The sequence below is a fragment of the Ceratotherium simum genome, chromosome 11, assembly GCF_057802395.1.
Source record: "Ceratotherium simum simum isolate JZ-2026a chromosome 11, ASM5780239v1, whole genome shotgun sequence".
Taxonomy (NCBI): domain Eukaryota; kingdom Metazoa; phylum Chordata; class Mammalia; order Perissodactyla; family Rhinocerotidae; genus Ceratotherium; species Ceratotherium simum.
In genome coordinates this window covers 74,945,090-74,970,167 of record NC_141910.1, presented here as the reverse complement: position 1 = coordinate 74,970,167, position 25,078 = coordinate 74,945,090, and the positions used below count along the sequence as shown (strand labels likewise).

The window sequence follows — 25,078 nt, the reverse complement described above, 5'->3', positions numbered from 1 at the left end:
TTTTTCCTGCTATTTTTTAGATATGGCTTTTGGGCTAAAATAAAAACCGGTAAATCTTACAAAGCATTCTTTAGGTTTTGTCAGCTTGGGGCCATGCCTGCTATTTTAAGAGGAGAAGCATCTGGAAGAAAGGGTGTCAGCAGTCGCTCCAAGGAGTCAAATTTCTCCAAGGTCCAGATGACAGTAGCAACGGGCTCGCGACAGGACGGAGGACAGAGCTGGCTCCAAGAGGCAGCCTCTCCAAGGACCCTGGATTTTCTGAGCAAAAGAACAGAAAACTTGGCCCTGCTCCTTCCTCTGCAGCTACAGGAAACCTGGTAAAGTTGTCAGAAAGTGAGGTTTTCTCATCTGAGAAGAATTGGCTTTTCCCAATGGTTTTCAAGGAGAACAATTTTCTGCAAACACAAGAATCAAATTCTCTGCCATACTTGTGGAAAAGCACTTTGAGCTGGATAAACCAGTCAAAACATATATTTAAAAAAGCTAAAACAAAACAACACAAGTTTTTAATAGACATAAGAATGAGAATGTAAATACTTTGAGAAATTGGGTACATGGCGAGCACAGTTTTAATTTTTACGTGGATTCTCTCACAATATTACAAATCACGTTTTGTTATACATATATTTACATCATATTACACACTATATATATAATATAAATATACACACACAGAGAGGGAAAGGAGAGAGCACGCAGACAGATGGAGGCAGTCACAAAATCAGACCACACACACACACACACACAGAAGCTGTTAAAAACAGCTCTAGCATATCAACCCAGATTTCAATACTCACTATTGAAAATAACAGCTAATCGAAATTAACTACAAACAAGAGCAGCAGCCCGACCAGAACTATTTCTGCAGGAAGACAGAGGTGGAAGAAAAGACAACTCTAGTTTCTTCACTGCAAGTGTCCACATGCACACAGGGCATGGAGAGCACTGCACGAGGGACGTGGGACCAGGGCTCCGTGTGGCCTGTGCGGCTCCCTGCATGCTCGTGGCCCCATCTTCCTCACCACAGAAAAGCAAGATCACACAGCATGGGTCCTAAACGTTCCTCCAGCTTTAATATTCCATGGGTCTCTGATCACAGTGTGAATAAAGCCAAAATTACATTCCAACCACAAAAGGAAAACTGAGGTTGACCACGAGCGGGATTCTGGAATGCAGAGGAGGGGCTGCAGTGTGAGGGCAGGGGCAAACCCCAAACCGCCCCCGCACCCTCCCCCTTGCTGACAGGATGAGCAGCCCCTCCCCACTTTTATGGGGCTTCCAAATCCTTGCTGAGGCCCCCCCCACACCTGGGGACATTTCTCACCTCTTCAGAGGGTATTTCACTACAGCTTTCTCTGGGTATGTCAGATTGTGGACTTTTAGAACACAACATACTTTTTTTTTTTTTTTTTTTGGTGAGGAAGATTAGCCCTGACCTAACATCTGTTGCCAATCCTCCTCTTTTTGCTGAGGAAGATTGGCCCTGGGCTAACATCTGTGCCCATCTTCCTCTACTTTATATGTGGGACACACCTGCCACAGCACGGCTTGGTAAGCAGTGCACAGGTCTGTGCCTGGGATCCAAACCTGTGAACCCTGGGCTGCCAAAGTGGAGCATGCAAACTTAACCACTATGCCACTCGGCTGGGACCCAACAGCATACATTTTTAAAAATCAAATTTGATGTTTGATGTGCTTCTTCAACATGTTTCTTTTCCACCCTTTGTCTGTGAGTAGAGATATAGGCTACCACTCAGGTACTCATATTTAGACATATATTAAGTTTTCAAGAAAAACTAGGAGCACACCTCATTAAAGTTCTGGCTTCTACTTCTTATACTTAGTATTTTAGTTATCATACTAAATACTACACCCAGTCATTACAAATTCCTCAACATCGTGACTTGTATTTTTTAGGTTCCAGAGTGTTCCTCCGTGTGGATACACCATAATTTAACAAATCCTTCACACACGCATATTTTGCCTGTTTTCACTATTACGATGGCACCTGTAAGTGCTTTAGTGTGCATTAGGCTTTCACCAAAACTAGCAGTGAACGAGGAAAACACATTACGTGAGAAGTAGGGGGTCACCTGACATGCACACCTTCACAGCAGTCCTGCCACACGCGGAGGTCCACTCTGGGGATCTCGTCACAGCTGCCGTACCCGTGGGGGAACTCCGCCACTCTGAACACATCCCTCTGCACACGCGTGATGTTATCTGAATTGTCACACAGTATCCTGGCCAGGGACGTCTGCTTGATCTGTGTCAGCTGGGCGGGGGAGAACACCCCCGGGTTTTCATACCACAACCTGTGTTCCCCAGAATGAGAACAAGATCAGAGAAAACACAGAGATTCAAAGGCCACAGGGAATTGGATTAAAATATTGCTCTACTCAGTTTCACCAACAGCACAGACATCACTGGCTTCAATTACGTATCACGTTAAAAACAGACTCAAACGTTTCTTATATTTCCTACTCAAAAAACAAAACCAAAACAATCTGGATGAAAAATCGCAGACAATTAGCTCCTCTGACGGACCAGCACAGGCTGATTTTTAGAAACACTGGCATGGCCCGTGGCCACCTGCTGAATTACTTAGTAATAGATGGTGACCGCCTTCCAATATGTTAACTAAACTCATAACATTACCCTAAACCTGAACTTTAAAATCCTGCCAGAAGTTCACACTCCTCTAAACCCCACTGCGGGTTAGTGTATGGATTGTCCGTTTCTAGGAACAGAGACACTCTTAAGTGAAGGGACATAACAGTCTCTTTGAACTGGGTTATGGGTCACGCTAATGCTGCTGTCACAGGCAAACTCAGCAGGCAGGGAGTTGCTCACAAACACCACGGGCGTGAAGACACTTTCCTCATTCTCAGCATGGACACAGAGCCACCACCAATGGCTCCCCTCTTCTCTGAGTCCCCAAACAGACTCTCTTCCCCGGGGCGTCTGTGCTTACCTGTCCCCATCCCGTAAGCGCTTGAACTGAGTGCTCAGCAGACACATCAGGGTGGGCCCCAGGCGGCTGCCAGGGACCAAGTCCTCCACCATGAGGGCTGGGAACAAGTCGATGTTGAGTGGGGAGCCATATAACCTACAGAAAGCCAAGGCGAAATCTTAAATTTACTCAACGAAGCTGAATCTGGTAAAGAACACAGCAAACATGAAAAAAATACGAAGAAAATTCATCTAACCTTCTTTAAAACATCTATCCGTTGTGTTTCCAAGAATTTTCCCTACTTTCTGTCCATATATACATGTATAAACACATGCGCGCGTGCACGCGCACACACACACTTACTATAAGAAGTTTAGAGAAGCCAGGAAACTAAAACCATTCCGTTTCTCACTATTCAGAGATAACCACACTTGACAGCATAGTGTATACTTTTTCCATAAATATATATGAACAATAAACTATATATAGCTTAAGACACATTTTTAAAAGAATAATACCGGGATTCTACTGGGATTGAAAATGTATTTGCTCTAAAGAAAATATTTACTAAGCAGAATGAGTACAAAAGACTAAGATGTAGCAATGTTTAAATGTTCAAGAATGAGTATTTTTGTCAAATCCTTCCAGTTCCTTAGAAGAGTAAGCTTACAAACAAAGAGCTGACAACTTCTACTACAAATCACTCCTATCTAATCTCTTATATTCTCCCAAGAAGTCTACTAGACAACACAACGGCTTAATTTCAATTGCGATTCGAAGTTCAACTAGATTTTCCAAATGTGTTCTGTCATTGAGACCGCCCTCCGCAAGAAGCTGGGATTAGAGACGCTCACTGACCAAGACAGCACGTCCTACAAGCAGGAGTGCAATGCTGTTGAAACTAGCGTTTAGGCCTTCAGAGAAGGATAAATTGTGCTCATCTTCTCCAAGTTCAATGACCTTCACACTGAATTTCTGCTTGGATGGAAATACAGTCAGAAAGAACCCCACAAGTGCGGGTGGTTCCCTGACGAGCGGGGCCCGGGGCAGGCCTCTCAGAAGCGCCCTTGGGCTTTCCCTGAAGGAAACGCCCGTCCTGGGGTGAGTCCTCCTCTCTTTCTGCCCCACTCCCCTCCGGAGTGATCCACCAGCACTGGCTCAGTGACCACACTGCTCAGGCACTTGGGGACGGAGATACAGGATTGAAGCAAGGAGCTTCTTCCCAGAAGGGGACAGCCAGCTGCAGCGCCTCCCACCCAGGCCAGGTCCTATTCCCTTCCCCTCACTGTGCTCCTTGAAATAAAAAGCAGATTGTGTTAGGTGCCAATAAAATGGATGTGACTACGTGCTTCATTAGTCTGAGCAGGAGACCCTCTTCCCCTGGGCACTGGCACAGGGATGAGTCTTGCGTCTGTGTCTCATTTCCCCACGTGCTCGGTAACGGCTGGCGTGGGAAACGAGTGACCCGGTATGTGACGGATAATGCTGGATTCCTCTTCCGGGGTCTCTAGCACACCAGGTGTGGCCCCTCAACCCGCCAGCAGCACCAGGTCGGAGTGCTGGCTCCTCTGAATTGCTTTGAAATAAGTTTGGCAAAAGAGAGAAATGCTGGGAAAGTGATCCATGTTGGTCTGGACAAGAAGAAAGGAGGATGTTCAAGCACAAAAACATAGACAGTTCACATAAATCCTAATTCGGCAAACGGTGACAAGAAAGTCATTGTACCAGTGGAGGAGCACACTTACACACACCAGCAACCAAATACCATTATCTAAACAAACAGTGGAACACGCTAAACTCAGGAAGACATGGCGTTCATTCACTCATAAAGCAATAAGTGACAAGTAGAAGTCGTTTTTCTCTGGAAGGCAGAGGTTGGATCCTAATTAGAGGAGGTCTTAACTTCAGTGCTAAGTGAGTAACTTAGTAAGTAGTTTACTCTTCAGTGAACTGGAGTCTAGAAAATATGCAAAGTGAGTCTTAAGAAGAAAGCCTTTTTTTCTTTTTAAAACAACTCTTTCAAATGCGAATGAATAGATCTTAAATACACAGTGAGCTGTGGACTTAATTCTTGAGTGCAAGGACTAAGAAGGTTCATTAAGGAAAAACTCTTAATGAGTGATCGATTATTTCCATGAAAGACTGGATCAAAGAAATTGGAATAAATGACAGGAAGAAAGAAGTTAATGAGAAACACGCAGATGACACACTAGAAGAGACAAGAGGGGCTGAGACTCTCCACTTTGGAGAACTTTACATCTAATTAGCCATCCGAACACAGAGGTCCAAGAAGGAGACTGGTGTCGGCTGAGAAGCCCCGATCCTAACCAGACCCTGATCCCTATCGGATGGAGGCCCATAATGACTGAGGGGGCAGTGCTGCGGTCTCTGTCTCTCTGTGAAGGGAAGGGGCTGCCCCAGTGGTCCCCTGGGGGCCCTGACCCGCCCAGTGCGAGTCCTGTCCTCTGGGCTGACGGCCTGTCGCCTGGCCTCCTCACAGCTCCATCCCCGCAGGCCAGTGAGATCTGCTCCCAGGACGGACTGAAGCTGCTGCTCAGAAGCCTGCACAGAAGCCCCGAACTTGTCAGCCGTGGTGTCTGGGACGTGGCCGCCGGCCTGGGCTGGGCGTCTGAGTGAGTTCGGGGTGGGCTGTGAGCCAAAGTCTCAGGCGCTGGTGGCTCACGGCCCCATTCTGCTGGCGCCAGGCTCTGCTGCTCCCTGCTCCTGACACAGAGCTGGGTCTCTTCCTCGAGGCCCCACAGACCCAATCTCAGGCCTGAGGATTTCCCGTGCAGATCCTGCCCCTCTCCCTCCCGTGAGGCCCCCGCCAGGACTCTCATCTCAGCTCGAAACTCATTGCACACGTGCCTGTGATCACCTGCACCCCTGGCCCTGTCCCTCCCCCTTGAACCAAAACAGCCACCAAAGGGGTCTCCTGGCTGCAGGCCGTCCTGGCTCAGACTCCACCTACATCAGCTTCTCTTATTTGACCTCCTGGCTGCACCAACAAAAACTCAAATGAGACAAATAACCACCACCAGCTCCCACGCGCGGGCCACCTTTCTTCGCTCACCTGACGCATACAAACATAAGACATCAAATCACGGTGAGTTCTTCCAACTCACCGTCTCAGTTTCTCCCGGATCTCGGGGTTTTTGATTTCATTCTTCAGGTCCTCAAAGGTGTGGGCGGAGGACAGGTTGCAGTACACACGGTAGTCGTGGTAGGGCGGGATGCCGTGGTCCCGGCCCCGCTGGATGTTGATGGCGGCCAGGTCCAGGGCCACCGTGTGCGCCATGGAGAAGAGCCGCTCCGTGAGCTCTGTGTTCAACAGCTGGGAGGGCACACGCATCTTCCCTGCCACGCCGAACAGGCCTCGGAGGAGCGGGTCGATGCCGCCCTCGTTCACGATCCGGAAGGGAGAGAAGAAGGCTTTGTGTAGGGGGATGTGGCCCTGCACAATGGGCTCGAAGTTCTCGTCCAGCCGGTAGAGCACGGGGTTGACCAGCGTGTGGCCGAACCTGAAGGCGGCCGTGGCGAAGGCATTGAAGATGCCGGCATTGACGCCCGGCTCGTAGCCCCGGTACTCGCCCAGCATCTTCATGCCCACCTCGCCCAGCACCTTGGGGAGCCAGTGCTGGTAGGTGATGTGCTGGACCTGCGCCCCCACGATCTTCCTGGCCTCGTGGTAGATGGTGTCGCCGTCCCAGTGTGGGTTCAGCGAGAGCAGCTCGGCGGCCACGCGGTTGTGCTCCCGGAACCAGAGCGTGTGCATGCTGGTCAGGCCCAGCTGCTCGTTGGCACGGTGGTCCCCGGCCAGGAAGCATGGGATGGGGCTCTCGTTCTCGTCCCGCATGCACTCTGTGGGCGGCCCAGCAGCAAAGGGGAGCAGCGGCTTCCCAGAGCGCTGCACGATGCCCTGCCGCAGGAGCCCCCGGTGGCTGGCCAGGTCCCTGATGGCACGGGCCTCGTGGTCCGTGCTCCCGTAGACGTTGGATGCGTCGATGTAGGAGGTGAGCTGGTTGATCTGCTCCCGGGGGTACACGGAGTTCATGAGGAGCGAGGTCATGCCGCTGCCGCACACGGGGCTGGAGCGCACAAAGAACATGCATCGCGCCCCGCTCCGCACGCGGGGGTCGTTGGGGGGAATGGCCACCGAGAAGCAAGGGGGGTCATTGCTGCACACGGAGCTGCAGTGCTGCCCGTCGGAGAAGCGGGCCTGGCTCAAGGCCACCACTGTGGAGTCCAGGTCGTGGTCCAGAAACTGGCCCCACTGCATGAGCATGTGGGTGAACTGCTCATCGGGCGTGATGGCCTCCGTGCCAATGAGGGACGTGGACACCAGCCGGGGCATGGGGAGCGGGTGCCCATGGTACAGCCGGCCGGGGTTAATGCCTCGAGGGGTGTTGAACCCGTTCTCGTACACGGACTTCAGCAGGCGCTCGAAGGCGGTCAGCGAGGCACCCCACATGGGGTGCTGCAGGTTGTTGCAGGTGCCGTCGTGTGTGCGGTACTTCTGGTGGAAGCACATGTCTGAGCAGTTGTTCACGCGTCGGTGGGCCGTGCAGCCCGAGAGGTTGGCGATGAGACTCAGGTACTGCGGAGACACTAGGTCATTGTAGTGGTAACCTAGAACAGAGCCGGGAGACGCGCTTACTCCACTGGACGCACGGCACAGACCCCACGCTGGGCCCTCAGGCCCTCCCAGCTGTGGCTGCTAGAACCCCCCCCACCACTGCTTAGCCGACCTCCTTCCTCCTTCCAGCGCCAAGCAAACATGCTCTCTCCTCGCCCCCAACCCGAGCCCGCCACCTTCACAACTAACCAGCTCCAACTCTGATACAGGTAATTCCCCACTGTACCAAGTCCTAACCATGTCCAGGAATCAGGCCGACACGTTTTCCGCTTCACTTTAAACAATGCTGTGCAATACATAGTAAAACTCAAGGTGACCTACATACACAGCCCCTCTCACCAGAGATCACTCCCAGGATCTCACTCAACCCTGCGGTCGCCATGGAGGGTCCATGTTCAGTTGCCCCAACACCCGACCAATTTCCCGTCCGTTTACTGTGCCTCTAAGCTGCTCCTAAGGACTGTGCCCTCCTCGCCACTCCTATTCCACAACCCTAGCCAGGAACTCGCCCTCCCACTGTTCCCACACGGGTCTGATGACCTCACCTTCGGGCCCAAGACCTCAGTCTCTGCCCACTAGCTACAGAAGACATTCCAACCTTGTCAGCCTGGCAGATCACTCCAAACAGACCTTCCTCCCTGAAGCTCCCACTCTTCCTCTTCCAGACACCTGTTCCAGTCCAGCCGACAACGCCACGTCCAGGACGGGCCACGTTCAGGCCTCTGTCTTCCCGAGGCTCTTCCTAAACATTCACACACCAGGGTTGCTCCTTGCTCCAAGCTCCTCCTAGACCGGGTGCTCCAGGGCCCAGGAAATAGCTCCACACTCATGAGCACTCATGCAGGGGCACACACTCAACACGTGCTCGCTCACCCTCCCCCACACCAGCATCTTCTTTCCAAAGCATCTCAGAGCTGATCAGGACCGACCCTGCCTACACTTAAAGGAAACAAGAGACGGCCCCCTTTTGAAGGGGGCAGTGTCCACAATACCCAAAAAAGGATGTGACAGGGAACTGGAGGTGAAGCATGTCACAGGCTGGGGGAGAAACAACCAGAAATACAAGCGCTGGCAGACGGCACAAGGAAACAGCTTTGCCGGGGACGTGACACTGGGCTCCCCCAGCCACCCAGAGTGTTCGGGCTCATGAGACCTGAAAGCTGTGTGCCCCCGAAGGACTACAACAGCGAGACTGGAATGGCCGGCTCTGTGCTCAGCTACTCTTAGGAGACCTCAGAAAACTCTCAGTCTTGAGCATCAAAAGAGCCAGGAAGGAAAACGCCTCCTCCCAGATGTTGCCGGGCTCCCAGACCAGCCTCTGCCGGCACCGTCACTGCCTCCACAGCGCTGGCCATGGGTGTAGCAGTGACTCTCGGCCACAGCGGGCAGCATCGTGGTTCCTCCGGATGGTTTTCCAGGCTGGGCCCCGTCAGAGGGACCAGGCGAAGTCCAGGCAGAGGCAGGCACCAGCCAACAGCCCAGGGATGAGAAGCATGTGCTGTGCTTTGAGGAAACAGAACCTCCTAAGATTTTCCTGAAAAAATGCTGCAAAACCAAGCCTATCTACACAACCAGTGGGTTGATCAACGCAGTGCCTAAATAACTTTTCAAACATGAGCCGTTCACCAGGAATTTTGCAAACTGCCCTGACCATTTCAGACTCGTTAACTCACTCTAGTTTGCTTTAGAAATAGAAACCACCTCAGAATGTAGACAACTAACTACAGGTAAAAATACTGGAATGTGAGAAAAAGCACGTATCCAAGAAGAAAGGGATGAACCACAGGACTGTTTCTCGACAGGAAAACGCCCGGCAGGTCCTGTCGGAGCTTTACGTGGTTTTCTTCCACAGTGAGCGGTTACACCCGTGACAAGGACACGGGGAGGCCTGGAGATGGTGGTCTCACGTGCACACCTGGTTGTGCGTTGGCCGGTGAGACAGCCCCGCTCCCACGCCGATGTCCACTAAGTGTCAGCTCCTTCCTTCTGGCCGCTGGGACAAAACCTGAGCCCCAGACTTGGTGCTCACCACCTGCATCCAGGCCACGAGCCACTCTGCCACCTGTGTCTTCAGAACACACCTAGGATCTACTCGTCTCACCACGCTCCTCAGCCCCAGTGCTGTCACCTTCCTCCCGGATCGTTCCAGATGCCTGCCTGGTTTCCAGCGTCTGCCCTCACCCCTCACGGTGTGGTCACCCAGCAACCTGATCCATGCTGACTCACGTCATTTCTCTGCAAGAACCCCTGTGGCTCCCATCTCATGCAGAACAAAGTCCTCATCTCGTCTCCTGGGCCCCTCTGGCTGGCACCCCAAAACCTCCCCACCTCGTCTCCTCCCCCTGCCTCCACCTGCTCCAGCCACACCAGCCTGCCTGCTTGACCTCAGATATCCCGAACACGGCCCGGAGTCTGTCCCCCCTTCTGCTGAGAAGGTGAGTGATTTTACTTCCTCCTTCTGGTCTCCCCAGGGTTCTGACAGGGTGTGTGGTAGGAAGTCGGCATGCAGACCCCCAAGGAGTGGTTGCACTTGGGCTTGACTTCTGTAAGTGGCTGCAGAAGGTTGACGACCGACCCGCCTGCTGAGGCCGCCACAGCAGTGTCGAAACATTTGAACTACGAGCCAAATGAAGAAAGGAAGCAGTGGCGAGAAATAACTGGGCCACCCCGAGGGTCCTTTTCATGGGAGAGAAAGCGTTCCTTCATGCCAGATCAGGGCCAGGGAGGGCTGGGAGGCACCACAGGGACAACCAAGGCATCCGATGTGTCCCCAGCACCAGCCCTGTTCCCGACGGGCAGAAAGTACCCAACACAAACACGTGGGCAAAATGAAACGGTTCTGAATTTCTCCCCAGGGCATGCCCACAGGTGAGGCTGGAAGTCTGTCCATAAAGAGGAGTGGAAACGTCCTGAGGGGGCCCTCCAACGCCCCACTGAGGCCAGCGTCCCTCCAGAATGGGGAAGCAGGAGAGGGGTCTACCCACGGCTGTGGGCTCGCTGGTGCCAAAGCTCAGCCACAAACTGGACCCACACGCGGCAAGATTGAGGACTGGCTCAGAACAATTACTCCAGTCCAAGATGGGGAGAAACGACCCTATAGTTCTAATCTCCGTGTCTCCTTCAACTCACATTCCTGCTTAACGCTCAATTCTTAAACGCTTGTGTGCTGAAGAGAAAAGATGTGCTCATCAAAGACAAGTTAGAAATCACCAGAAAACCATCAAGCAGAGAATTTTTAATCACCCAGTCACCCCTTTTCAGAGACAGCTACAGTTGGCATCATTCCCAGGGCTGTGTGTGTGTGTGCCCACAACTCTGAATAAACAACCGTCGTTGAAAATGACACTTTTCCACAGCAATGGAGGTCGCCTACATCTCTAACAGCACTACTGTCCTCCTGACATGGCGGGCACCTTCACTTTCGGGCAGTGCCACGTGCCAGGGGCAGAAGGAGAGGGTGTCAGTCACCCCACGCCACCACTCATCTCATCAACTGCTTTACAGAAGCTGGCGCTCCATAGACATCCTTTCCAACAGCCACATGACGTCACATCCCGTGGATATAGTGTCATTTATTTAGCTGCTGTCATGCCAAGTCTTCCCTCAAATCTTCTTCGTCCCAGAGGACTGGATGGTCACAGCCCCTGGGCAAGGACGGCCTACAGCCCAGTGTGCGGTTTTCTGTGAGCACACCTCCCATCACTATGGGCTTCCCATTAGACCCAAGGAGAGAACTCCAGGACCGTCCCGGCTCTACGCAGCCTCACTTAGCAAGATCGCATCATCACAGATGCCATGGGACAGGGATGTTCCAGGCTCTCCTGGGAAGGCGGAGCAGCTGAGGCGAGGTCAGTACCCAGGGCGAGGGAGGGAGGAGGCAGGAAAAGACGGGTACTGACTTGTTCCGTTCAGGTCGACCATCAGGCCGTGCTGCACGTGCTCCTGAATCAGCTGCAAGGTCCGCTCGAAGATCTCCCCGGCGCGGGCCTGCTCTACCGTGTAGGGGTCCCGCGGGTACCGGAACAAGGCCAGCAGGTCGTTGGGGGAACGTGGACGGCTAACGGGAGTTCAGGAGGAAAAACGGAAAAAAGGAACAAGTTACTGAGGACAAAAATCACTCGCATCCAAAAATATAATTATTGCATTTGCTATTTCTGTCGCTACTTTTCTACAGACAGGAGGTACTGTACCTTACTCATCCCCAGTGGAAGGCAACAAGACAAACACACAACCAAAAGACACTAAAAACAAACAGTTAATTAAGTCAATAGAGAAAGCACAGATATTCTTTTTCAATTAAGATGCAGAAAAAACACTTTGGAATTACCAGCATGAGCAAATACACTATGGCTTGTGAAATATTTTGTTTTTGCCAAATCATTTAGGAATTAGCCAAAAGAACATGTTGAAATCTTAAAAAAATGTTTTATTTGTGAATCATAGTTCAGCTTCTCCTGGGAAAGGACTTTCTGTCATCTTCAGCCCCAGAAAAGCGGATGCCAACGTTGTTTACTATTTTTAAATCAGATGACACAGTCAAAACTCTGTGCACCGGAGCTGCGCGCATTCTCCAAACCCCCCAGAAGCTAAGTGAGATGAGGGCCAGAACTCTGCTGACTTCTCCACAATACCTGTCAAACAAGTGTGTCCGGGTTGAGTTTATAGCTCTGTCAACAGTCGCAATTGCTTCAACAATTGATGTGGCTACAAATGGATCTCCATTTCGACTGACATCAGGAACTAGAAAAACATGAAGTCGCACATTACCGGAAAGATACTACACAAGTTACTCATAAAGTAACGTCTAGACACTCCATCATGCAGACCTGAGGCATACTTTTCTCCAAATGCTATTTCTATTTTTCACACCAAATCTTAAATTACTTAACACAAATTCTGCTAGAAGCTGTTTTCAAACAGAATGGAAATTACAGACTTTTAATATTTGAAATCGTGTGACATCCCATGAAAGCAGAGGGAAAAAGTAGTTATAACGTAAAACACTGAACTTCTTTTACCAAAGCATCACACACAAGGGAGGTGTTAACTCAGGCCAACCTGAGTGGCCGGTCTGCTGGGCACAGAGCAAGACGTTTTAAACCCAGGTGGGTTTTGCTGGTCTTCTCATCAAGGGTCAAACTCTCCATGGATGGCTGGATCTCAACCCGCTCACCCTTTCAAAGACTTTGTTCCCTCCATCATCCCATCCCCTCATGGACGGATCTGTGTCACTGCCGTCAGTGCCATTCCACTGCTATCATTATACTTCATCTGTGTGCACACACAACGCATGCACACACATGCGTGCACATACATGCACACAGGCACGAGTGCACACAATGCATACACACACTACACATATACACACACAGGCACTGGCACACATGCACACACACGTGCTTGTGCACACCGGCACACGCGTACGTATGCACACAGGCACAAACATGCACGCGGGCACACACACATGTACACACGCACACACACACAGAGACGCGCGCACACACACACACACACACATGCACACAAGACTCCACCTGTAATCTCTGAAGCTACTGCTCTGTCTCTAGGTCCCTCATTTCTCTTTCACTTAATACTTTCCAGCACTTAAGAGTTTGCTAAGTAAAATAATAAAATAATCAAACCAATCTTTTATCTTTATCTTCTGAAGTGGCTCCTGCCACGTCACCAACATACATCTTAACAAGACCACCGGTGCTTTCTTTCTTCACACTAAACCTTTCTACAGAAGTTGACACGGTTGAAAATGCCCTTATTGAAATGTTTCCTTCACTTGGTCCAAGAATACTCCCTCCTGACTGAATACACTCCCTCCTGCCTGGATACACCCTCTCCTGACTGACTGGGATCTACTCCTTCCTGCCTCACAAGGACTCCTTTCCAGTCTCAGGCTCATTCTCTCTCTTCCTTTGACTGACAGGCGCACAGAATTTGACTATTCATCATTCTTGATTCCTGATGCTGTCTCATCCGTTTTGGTCCATTTTAGAGTGTCTTTTCCCTGCCAGATCTCTGCCTGCTGGAGCAGCCAGGGCATAGTAACCAGCCGGCTGTCTATCTGAACTCTCCTCTGAGCTCCAGACTCACATCTCTAGCATTCAACCTTATTGTGTGCCAACAGAGCAACTGATGTGTCTCTTCCCCAGTCTGGCTTCTACCTTGATGCTCTCTGAAGCCTCAGTAAATGACGCCCAAATTACCCAAGCCGAATGGGGGAGAACCAGCACGTCCTCTCTCCTTGCCCTCACACCTCACCCCATGCAGTCCTTCACCACAACAAAGTCACCTTTTAGAAAAGCAGACTGCTTATGGCACTCCCCTGCTCAGAACGTTCCAGTGGCTTCTCATCATATTTGGAATAAAAACCAACTCCACAGCACGGCTAACAAGGTCCCTGGGACAGCCCGTCTCCCCCCCCAGTCCTCTCTCACCCTGGGGCATGCGGCTGGTCCTGACCTCGGGCATCACCTGCTCATCTCCTGGGTCGGTGGCTCCCATCCCAATCTCTGCCTCTCAAAACTGACACACGCAGGGCGGTCTCCCCCTAACACCCCATCTAAGGACCCTCTACCTCCCCCTGCCCCTGCTTCTGTAGAGCGCTCGCCATTCAAGCCTTACTACTCATTTTACTGTTTCTTATTCACTTCCCCACACCAGCATCTCAGCACTGAGTCCGAGGGTCTAGTTGGTCTTGCTCACTCCAGTATCCCTAGGGCCCAGGGCAGAGCCTGACACGTACCCTCAGGCGTCTGTGGGAGGGAAGGACAGTCTGCCCTGAGCAGAGAGCCCCGGGCAGGCCATCTTCCCACACTCTGCTAATCCAAGTCACTGTCCGACACACAGAGGCACACAGTTTGTGAGCTGACCAGCCACTCTGCGTATCTGAGATATTTACACATTTGTGGTTCAAAGAGCTGGAAAGCATTTTCCCTAGGCAGAGCCCTATTTTTATGTACCTTAAACAGAGCCCAAATTTACTATTTTTGGAACTTAATAATTTTATGCCAAGTGTTAGACAAACGAAGCAGACAATTTTACATAATTTTAGGACTCTAATGTTTCGTTACCCATGATTTATATTGAATTTGTTTTTTTGTAAGCAGTGATCATAGAAAAATAATCCGTAAACATTTATCTCTGTATCTTAAAAAAAAATTAGAGGAAATTCACTAAAATGTTAAGAGTGGTTATTTCTTAGGGGTGGGATTCCGGGTGGGAGACACTTCTTAAATTTCATATATAACTAACTCATGTTACAGTAATGTTGTTTTTCCCCTGTGACACTGCATGAGATGTGCCAGGGCAGACACAGAGGCGGGGTCAGTACGGCTGAAGGGCTGGCAGCTGGACCTGGGAAGGGAATTGTCCGTGATTATCTGGAGATTTATAGTGAAGACTCTCAGGACCTAACACAGCCCAGGATACACACGGCCACATCCAAGAGAGAGAAAGCAGAGGAAGGAGCACAGACTCTCTTAAAGCAATAATTGCAGCCGTACTTTTGCCAAATGGTGACTGTAATTACACGTTGCCAGATTGCAATGGGTGTGGATGGGTTTGGACGACCATTAAACCAACCACCAAATCAACAGCCAGGAAAGCTCCTCTGAGCGAACCGACCACAGTGGCTTGTGGTCTCAGAGCAGCAGGAAGGAGTGGCTCAGAGAGCCAGCCTGGCCCGGCCACCACTGGGTGTGTAATGCTGAGCAGGCGGCTCTGCTCCTCTGGGCCCCGGTGTCCTCCCCTGCAAATTAGGGGTGCGCTGTCTTCTAATAATCCTAAAACTCCTGAACTAATCAGGCTGGACTTGCAGTGGGGGCCTGTGTGCTTTCCTTCTGGGGCCTCTGAGCAGAGGCAATGGGATGAGCGTGCAGGAGAGGCTCACGTGAGAAGTCTTACCGTTGACGCTGAGCACCATGCTGACCGAGGCCTGCCCAATGGTATTCCGGGCCACGCACTCATAGCGGCCTGCGTCCGCGGTCCCAACATCGTGGATGGTCAAGAACCCCTCGGGGCTGATGTGAAACTTCCCACTTTCTGTCACCTGAACCCCGTCCTGCAGCAAAACAGAATAGAAATAACAGTAGGAACAAGATGAAGAAGTTGTCTTCCTAGGGGGGAGGGGGGTTCCATTTGTTAGGGCCTCATCATGGAAACGCCATGGAGACTCTGCTCAGACCCACCCAAAAGTGGAAAGAGAAGGACATTTCATTCGATTGGCCCAATACCAACTCAGCAGGGTAAACTTTTCTTACATGCTTGCAAAAGATCCAGAGAAGATCTAGACACAGACGGTGCTAGTGGGATTTCCCATGGTGTGTGTGTGGACGGTGGGCACACAGGGACCCCCATAGGACAGGCTCTATGCTGAGGCACAGAGGCATCCAGAGATGCCTGAGCCACATCGGGGGCGAGAACAAGCGCTCGGGCGCACGCAGGGGCAGCCCCGTGTGGTTCTGGCAGAGCGCAGGAGAAGACGGCAGCAGTGAGGAACGTGGGGAGGCCGATGCTTCCCCAGGCCCAGAGCCCATACCTCCTTCCAAGGGGAGCACAGCACATGGCCAGCCGTCTCCACGGGGGTCACTTTTCATATTAAAACAATCCTTAATAATGTTTTAACACAGTTTCACATTTTTATATTGTGCTTAATAAAAACAATACAGAAAAATGAAATAACAACAAAACAACCTTCTCTACTGATTATGGGACCGAGGATCTAACAAGAGGGTTTCCTTCGGCTTTGTCACAGAGAAGGACGTGAAAAGGAGACTGGAGTTTGTTGGTCTCACTCCGTTTTTATGAGAAAGGATGCCCTCAGCATGTTTTCACTCAAGGCTTACAGTCTGGATGTTTTCCTCTGCTATAGAAAGTCTGCAGATGAGGCGAGTGGGTGGCAGTCGCCCTGCCACCTTCCCGCAGCAGGGCTCTTACCTTGTTCCAGGTGATGGCGGGCTCCGGCTCCCCCTGGGAGCTGCATGGGAGCTGCACGTTGCTGCCCACCTCCACCGTCATGTCGCTCGGGGTGCTGGCAAACACCGGGGTGACTGGAAGGCAAGGGATACCCAGCTGACAAACGTAGAAAACCCAGGAAAACTCGTAATTTACACTAAAAAGCTTCAAAAGGGCAAAGGCCCCCTTCCCCTCCGTCAGGGCAGACCCAGAGCACTGAGAACTCTCGGCCACAGCTGGGCGTCTCTCTGCCTCCCTCCCAGCTGTGTCTGCCCAGAGTGAAGGAGCGAAAGGGACAGAGCTGCCGAGTCCAATGGCCCCATGACCCCAGGAGAGGGGTGGGGATGTACAGGACCCCAAGACTGCTTGATGGTTGGGGACAGAAACACACGCTTGAGAGAGTGAGGGACCTGGCCAACAGCGGGCAGCCTTTCAGGGACCCTCCACACACCATCACCCAGCAGGCCACCCAGAGTCCTGCCCAGGCAGGATCCAGAAGGGCAAACCCATAAACCCAGAGCCAGGCAAGCCGGTGAGAACAGACGTGGGAGGGGAGCCTCTTCCTGGCCCCAGCTCTCACAGGAGGGACCCTCCGCAGGCCTCAGCCCTCAGCTGGGCGCTGCCCCAGGTCCTTCTGGGTGGAGGGAACAGTCTGGGGGCATCGGAGAAGCACAGAAGGCAGAGGGGGGCGAACTCTGGGAGGGCAAACAGGAGAAGAATCACGCCTGCGAGACACCGTCACGGGTCTGCTCACGGGTCTGCCGACGTCATCAGACCCAGCGTTGCTTCAATAACCTCCCAGACAAGGCGGTGAAGAACAGCCCTCCTCAAAGTGACAGCAACTAGCCAAGGAAAAACCAATCGATTTTTCTTTGAGAAGTCGGCCTTATCAGAGTTCAGTCCAAGCATCATTAAGAAATAAATAAGTGTTCTTGCTGGGAACGTGAGAGAGACTTAAGGAGCTACGACGTGAACCCCTTGGGGAGACGACGACGAGGGACAGTCACTCAAAGAGGAGGAGCGAGCCCTGCGAAGTAACAGCACTGTGTGGGGGTGGAGAGCCTGTCCTCCCCTCGACCGTCCGCACAGAGCAGCGAGGCCCACCGGGAAGGACCCGCCGCCGCGTACCTCTGGGCTGTACCGTCAGGTGCGCCAGGACCCTCTGGGAGCCGATGATGTTGACGGCCTGGCATTCATACTGACCCTGGTCGTGGAGGGCCACGCCCGAGATCCGGAGCGTTCCCGACGACAGGACCAGGTGCCGCCTGTCCACCGACAGCTGGCTCCCTGAAAGGCGTGGACACACGGGGGCGTTACTACAGGCAGGAGAGGGAAAACCCGAGGTCAGGCAGAACTCCATCTGAGAAAGGGACAGGATCGCACAAACTTGTCTCTGCCCGAGTTAGGGCCCAGAATAACCCGTCCTGGACTCCAGTCAGCAAACGGTCCTTCACCGCAGACGCCGTTACACGCCTGTGCGATGTGCCAGTTCACGGATAAGCAGCACGGTCCCTGCCCCCAAGAAACTCCCCGGGAGGGGGTGAGGGGCAGAGAGACAAGAGCAAGGTAGACAGGAGCCAGGACGGCAGGGCGTGCGGGCGGCTCACACCCGGGTCCTGGAGAGGCTAGTCCCAGGCTGGGTGTTGGAGGACAGGGCTGGGAAGAGGACGGGGGGCCAGAGTTATCCAAAGGCAAAGGACCCCAGGAAGGTCCTAACCGTTCCTCTTGGGGCGGAGCCCTCCTGCCGAGGAGGGAGGTCCAGGGCTTAGGTGCCCACGCAGGTCTCCACCCAGGATCCTGGAAAGTGCCCCTCAGGGGACGAAGGGGGGGGCTGCCTTTTGGTTCAAGGTGGGGATCACTCAAGGTTCTCAAGGCCACCCGTCTCTATCCCAGGACAGAATCTGAGGTCCACCAGCCTGGCCACCTGCCCTCACCCCAACCTGCCCGGCCAGGTTGCTGTCACCCCAGGGGAATGGGCTGTGCCTTCATCAGTCATGTGGCCAGTGGTTTACCAGCTGGAGAAGAGGGCTGGGATCAGACCCAGAGGATTACAGTGACCAACAGTCAACAACAGCAGATGGAGAAATGACACAAGAAATCAGGGAATTTAGGGACAGCGAAGTTTAAAAAATATGTCCCATTGCCGGTTTCCAGGAAGTTCTAGCCTACACGTTGTTACATTTCACTCAAGATGCCAATTAAGTGTACATTAAGGACAAGACACAGAGACCATCTGGGAGGAGCTGGGCCTGAGAAAGCAGAAGGCCACACCCAAGCCCCTTCAATAAGGACGGATCTCCGAGTGTCCCGCCATGATGGCCATGGCCGGGACACGCAGACACCTTTGTCCCTCCCCAGCGCCTGGGTCGTGCTGGGTTCTGCCATCGCTCGGCCCGTCCAGAGAATTTGAGGTTCGCCTGGATGAGGGGAAGACAGACTGGTCTCCTGAGTCTGTGTCCCGAGGGAGGGAGCAGGGTGACGGGGCCAGGACACAGGGTCGTGTCTTACCTCCTTTTGTCCAGGCGATGACCGGCTGCGGGTAGCCCTTTGCCTCGCACTGGAAATCAACCGTCTGACCCTCAATAACTGTTCTGTCCTGAGGGGTCACAGTGAACTGAGGAAGAGCTTCCGGAAGAAAAAACATTGGGAACATGACATTTAAAAGACAGCTTTGGGTAACGATGTGGCACAAACAACACTGCTGTCTTCCTTCCCCAGAGGGAGGTGCACCCATAGTAAGGTGAGAACGACAGGGTTCTGCCGGACACCCTCCTGCTGGGGCAGGATCCGTGAGCAGGTCGTCTAGGAGATGTATCTACGAGACACTTCCCAGTGAGAGGATGTGCAGCAGCAGAACACCCGATGATGGGCAGCTCGGCACCACGCTGAGGAAGCGTGCACAGAGTCTGTTCATTTACTAACACTGTAGCTACAACATACAGGCTACAGACAACGTCCTATTTCACTTGTGGAAGCAGGGCTGACTTAGAGATTCATCTCACTCCTCAACCCAAATTAGCACTGCCAAGAGTTAAAAAATGTCATCTAGTGCAACTGTGCACAGTAAGACTTATTTTAATATTATTATTGGGTGAAAAAAATAAGTTACAGGATAGTATATCGAGTATGATTCTGCTTTTATAAGAGTAACAACCACAACAACAACGTGAACACGAGGTGACCTGCTGCTCCGTGTGCAGAAGGCTGGGGCTGGATGCAGACTGGGAGTGAAGTGGCCTCTGCTGGAGGCAGGAAGAGTTGGTGAAGAGAGAAGATTGGGGAAAGAATGAATTTCTCTGCATGCTGCACTTCTGTACTGTCTTAGAGCTTCCCCACAACTGTCCCACTTTAATTTATTTAAAAACTAAGAAACTCATTATAGAGTCAATTAAGGAATTTGGTAATGCACAGCATAAGTCTTAAAACTATAACATACTCTTAGCATCCTATGCTAAGAATTTCCTAGGGAAATTCCAAGATGTGTGCAAGACTTACTGATTAACACACATGCACACCCGCATGCACACACTCATGCACTCAACAAATGTCGGACACGCCAGGTGCTCCGGGTGCTATGGATAACACAGCCGAAAAATGAAGCCCCTGTCCTCCTGAAGCTTCCATTCAGAAAATAAACCTGTCACCAAGCCTCAGGAAACATGACAGATGGTAGTAAGTACGACGGGTAACAATAAAGCCGGTTGAGGGGCCAGGAGGACCAGGGTGGGAACGGGAGCCGGGGCGGAAGAAAGCCGGCCTGAGCCTGGGCACACAGAGACCGGCCCGAGCGTGGGCACGCGGGGAGCACCGCGCGGGGAGACGGGGTCTGCCGCCCGAGTACGGGGTTCTCACCCTGGACGATGATCAAGGCCGTGGCGTGGATGCTCCCGAGGCTGTTGGAGGCGAAGCAGGCGTACTCCCCGCCGTCCTCCTGCACGACGTTCTGTATATAAAGTCCGCCAGAAGGAGTGATACTCACTCGAGGGTCCACAGGCACGGGCGTCCGGTCCCCTTTGGTCCAGGTGATCCTCGGGGGGGGGTGGCCAGTGGCGCTGCACTCCAGGGTGACGCTCTCCCCCACCAGCACCTCCGTGTTCTGTGGCTGGATTACAAAAGCAGGTCTCGCTGTCACAACGAAACACAAATTCTGAATTAATCTCCTTCAGTTTAGCAAGAGCTGTTTGCTTGAATTTTTCTGTTTTCACCTACTCATTCTATCTGTTGACCTCTAAAATAAGTAAAACAACAATTTAACTGCATACTTTCTTGTCTTTTTCCTTGTTTAAAGGAATGCGCAGACAGTAAAAGTGGTCACTCGAGGGTCGAGAGAGTAGTCAGCAACTCTGACTGATGGTAAAACCTATTTCTTCTTTAGACACGGACAGAAATCCATGGAGAATTCTTGCTTTTGTTTATTCTAAATACACTATGTCGATCATATTAAACCTTGCTATTAGTTCTTACTGGTATAAGACATTGTTTTTGAAGTGTATTTAGAACTTACAAAAATAACCAATTTCCCTCACAAAAGGAAAAATTCAAATTAAAAGTACACTATTATTTTTCCACTCTAAATGTAGGAAAAAAAAATCCAGACACTTATTAATGTGTTTTGTGGGTGAGTTTGTAAGGAAACAGAACTCTCACAGGTTGGGTGGGGTGTAAGCTGTTCACCTGGAGAGTAACGTGGCCACATTCAACAAAACTAAAATTCATCCACCCTTTTGCCCAGAAATTACTCGGCTAGGAAGGTAATAGTTTTACAAGCACGTAGAATGACACATGTACAAAGAAGAGGCTTTTTTACTGCTGTGTTGATTCTTTGGGCCAACATCCTTATCTACAATTCTGGAATCCAAAAAGCTACAAAAACAAAATATTTTTTGTAACTTATTTGTTTACAAACCTTGATCTGTCTGGCATGAGGCTACTTAGAGTCCTCATTGATTCCACTTACTGTGAATAGCCACACACTTGCTAGAGGATGATAATGTATTGACTATAGGATGTATAAGTCAGTGAATGGATTATGCACCATGTGGCCCTTCTGAAAAAATTCCCCAAATTTCTGAATTTCAAACAATATCTGGCACAAGGGGTTTTGGATATAGGGATGTGGACCTGCGACAGCAAAAAATTTGGAAAAAATCTAAATGTGCTCCAAAAAGGAACTAGTTAAATACATTATGTTACATCTAGATGATGGAATTCTTTGCAGCTGTAAAAAGGAAAGAGTAAGAAGACCCTTGTGTACTGAAATGAAAGACCTCTAAGATGTGGTAAGAAAAACCACTGGCCTTGCATATGCTGACAACTTTTCTAGAAGGATGAAGGAGAAACTGCTGTTAGTAATTTGGGGAAATGGGAGTGGAGACAGGAATTCACTGAAGGAAAGAGACAGGAGAGACTTTTTTACATCTTCTAATGTCTGTTAATGTTTAAGCCCTATTAATCAAATATCTAAGTAACATCCAATTATAGAAAACACAGAAATGACATTTAACATTAGCGTTTCTAGCAGAATGGCGGAGGAGAGATCGTGAAGCTGTTCACAGGGATAAGAACACGCAAGTCAAAGCCTGCCTTGAGGGCATCTGTAGAACCTGTCATGTTAAATCTGGCCTTATGAAATACAAAGACCAGACTAGTTTCTAAGGAGCTAAGAATCTAAACAAAGAAAGACACACAAGCCATTTACACTGCCATCCAACAGGTATCAAAATGGCCTGAAATATAAACCCCCAGGGCACACAGACCCAGAATGACTAACGTGTGACGCTGAGGGTGGGTGGGAAGGCTTCACAGAGGCAGGTACAGGTGCAACGTGTCCTGGGTAAGAAACAGGACTCTGCTGGCCCACCCACGGAGAGGGAACATGGACCCAGGGAGGCGCCACAGCGGCCCGTGCTATTTCCAACAGCAGGGCGAGAGATCACTCCACTCAACTCTTCTCCACGGGCCAGTCCCTCTTCTGACCAAAGCTTGCAGATTCAACACGTCAGCAAGAGCAGGGTTTGCAACTGGGTGGGACTCAAACCGCTTCCAGGCCATGGCTGTGCTTCCTTTGGCTCAGACAGTCTCTTTAGACCAGGTGCCAATATTTTAGACATAGGAATTTTGCATAAAAATCCAGATTTTTGGCTTCTTTTTCAATAACCAGAGCCCTCAGCACAATAGAGACCCCATTGCCAAACAGCAAGAGCTGGCAGAAGCCCCTTCAGATGAGGGTGAGTGGAAGGAGTGGGTGGGTGGAGGGGCACACGACTCTCTAGGCCTTCCCTCTGACAGCTGTGCTCACAGCACCACCGGCCTCAACTGTCCACTCTGAGTGCCCGTCCTGTATTAGGGGGTGACCATGGACTGGGGCACTGGTCGGAAATCACCCGATTTTCTCGTGGGCTGACCCCGCCACTGGAGCTTCACCTGGAGACATCAGCATTTGTTCGTATTTACAGAGTATTTACCGTGCAAGAAACAGAGGAAGCAAACTGCGAGGAAGGACTGTTCTGGAAGGACCCCTTGTGTGAGACGCTGTCCACGTACCTGGAGACCCGAAGTACCTGAGGGTCACTTCCTGTGTTTTCACCTCTCCGGCCACGTTTTTCGCCATGCACTGGTAAATGCCCTGGTCTGTCTCCTGTGTGTTCTGGATCATTAGAGTTCCATCGTCCAACAAGTTTAAGCGGGAATCCGTCTTCATGCTCAGCTCATTACTGTAAAGACAGAAATCTGGGTGCTCAAATTCTTAAGGCACAAAGAAACACCCAATCCCAGCGGAAGGTCTGGGTCCCGGCACCAGGACCCCGCATCCAAGTGCACCCCACACACAGAGATGCAGATGGTGCCATCTTGCCTTCCCAAGAAACACTTCCTTCCTAACAGCCTCTGACCTAATTGGCATTTCTGGGAAATGTGCCTATGCATTTGCATCTCTAATTAATTTAAATCTTTACTTTTATTATCTACACGTTCAATCTATAAATGTTTTAAAGTGGTCTCCATTCCAAAGGGGAAAAAATAAACACAGAGGGAAAAAATTCAAAGGAAAAATTTCCTTTGTTTCTGACAAATTAATTCAAGATAACAGGGTAAAAACATTTACGTGACTAAATGCAAAAGATTACATAAGCCCACAGAACAAAACCGTCCTAGTTTGAAGGCATTTCCCGTCAGACATTGCTCAGAAACCTAAGGCAGTGCCCAGACTACAGACCCTGTCGTGTGGGAGCGACCCCAACCTGGTCCCCACCCACCTTCCTCTACCTACACCAAACCACCAAAAGTGAAACTTGTCCTCATTAGCAAGGTTTTCTGGATGGAAGCAAGTCACCTCAGGCCCCACAAGTGACTCTTACTGATGTAGCCCAGTTCCCTCCATAAACAGTGTCCGCCAGCAGCTGAGGCAGGCTCTCAGGTGGGGCAGGCTCTCAGGTGGGACAGGCCTGCAGGTGGGGTTGGCTCCCAGGTGGGCCTGGCCTACACTGGGGCAGGTTCTCAGGTGGGGCAGGCTCTCAGGTGGGACAAGCCTGCAGGTGGGGTTGGCTCCCAGGTGGGGCTGGCTCTCAGGTGGGGCTGGCCCACAGACTCTGGCAGGTGGAGGGCACAGCCCCACATTAGACATCAGGCCTGGAGTTTTGGCTCTCACTCTGTCATGACTGGCTGTGCGATTTAACTTTTAATATCAATTTGTTCATTTAGAAAATGTAGTTATGAGCTTGAGCCAAATTTATGCTTCTCTGCCCTTTCAATGCACACTTCATAATATTTCAGAATTCCTCCAGGGTTATACTCTGGATCTTAAATCTCATCGCCTTCAGAGCTATTCAAGGTAACGAGAGGTCTGAAGACTGCGACAGCATCTTACATTCCCTGCACAGTGCTGGGACCAAGTCCAGTGTCAGCTCAGCCAAGACAACGACAAATCCAGGCCTAGCACCAGCCTCCTCGTCTTCATAAGCAGGAAGACGTCTTCTGCTTCTGCATCTAAAAACCCTCTAACGCCCCGCTCACTGCTCCCGTTTGATTTTCTGCAAACACTGCTTGATTCAAGAGCCAGCCATGTTTCCGCTGGGAGTCTGGCCCAGGGCTGGAAGGGACGATGACTCAGTCAGTGTCTGGGCTCCGATCTCTGGAGATGTCCTCCTTGATCCATCACGACTAAACATGGCCAGCAAGCTCTGGGAGGAAATGCTGAGTGCCAAGACCCACGGCGAGCATTCTGCTCATACATGAGTGCGTGTCGGAGTCCTCGTGCAATAAACACAGGAAGAGATGATAAGGTGGTCTCAGGTTGAAGATTTCTTTCCAAGGATTCAGTTCAAAATGCAAGCTTCAACGCGCCGCACTTAGCACATGACCCTCCATGGTCTGACCCCAGGACCCCACCGAGCCGACTGACCACAGGTCTGACCTATGCTCTGCTCCCCACACCAAAATGCTTGTGGAAGGAAGGGACCTTTGTTCCAGGGGACAAACCAACTCACACGGGAGCCAAGTACACTGTATTCACTTGACAGAGTCTC

General features: G+C 51.1%; 1 protein-coding gene across 2 annotated transcripts in view; it reads right to left on the bottom strand.

The window, feature by feature from the left end:
• The window catches only part of PXDN (peroxidasin), a 90,320-nt gene that overhangs the window by 8,036 nt on the left and 57,206 nt on the right, over positions 1 to 25,078 (bottom strand). For both annotated transcript variants that reach the window (XM_087437199.1, XM_087437198.1), the window contains 11 exons: positions 23,100 to 23,269; positions 20,409 to 20,681; positions 19,065 to 19,181; positions 17,685 to 17,843; positions 16,539 to 16,651; positions 15,507 to 15,663; positions 12,221 to 12,329; positions 11,489 to 11,646; positions 6,079 to 7,582; positions 2,975 to 3,109; positions 2,107 to 2,315 (listed from right to left, as the gene is read on the bottom strand). In XM_087437199.1, the coding sequence (XP_087293325.1) occupies positions 2,107 to 2,315; positions 2,975 to 3,109; positions 6,079 to 7,582; positions 11,489 to 11,646; positions 12,221 to 12,329; positions 15,507 to 15,663; positions 16,539 to 16,651; positions 17,685 to 17,843; positions 19,065 to 19,181; positions 20,409 to 20,681; positions 23,100 to 23,269 (3,104 nt within the window). The remainder of the gene's footprint in view (positions 1 to 2,106; positions 2,316 to 2,974; positions 3,110 to 6,078; positions 7,583 to 11,488; positions 11,647 to 12,220; positions 12,330 to 15,506; positions 15,664 to 16,538; positions 16,652 to 17,684; positions 17,844 to 19,064; positions 19,182 to 20,408; positions 20,682 to 23,099; positions 23,270 to 25,078) is intronic.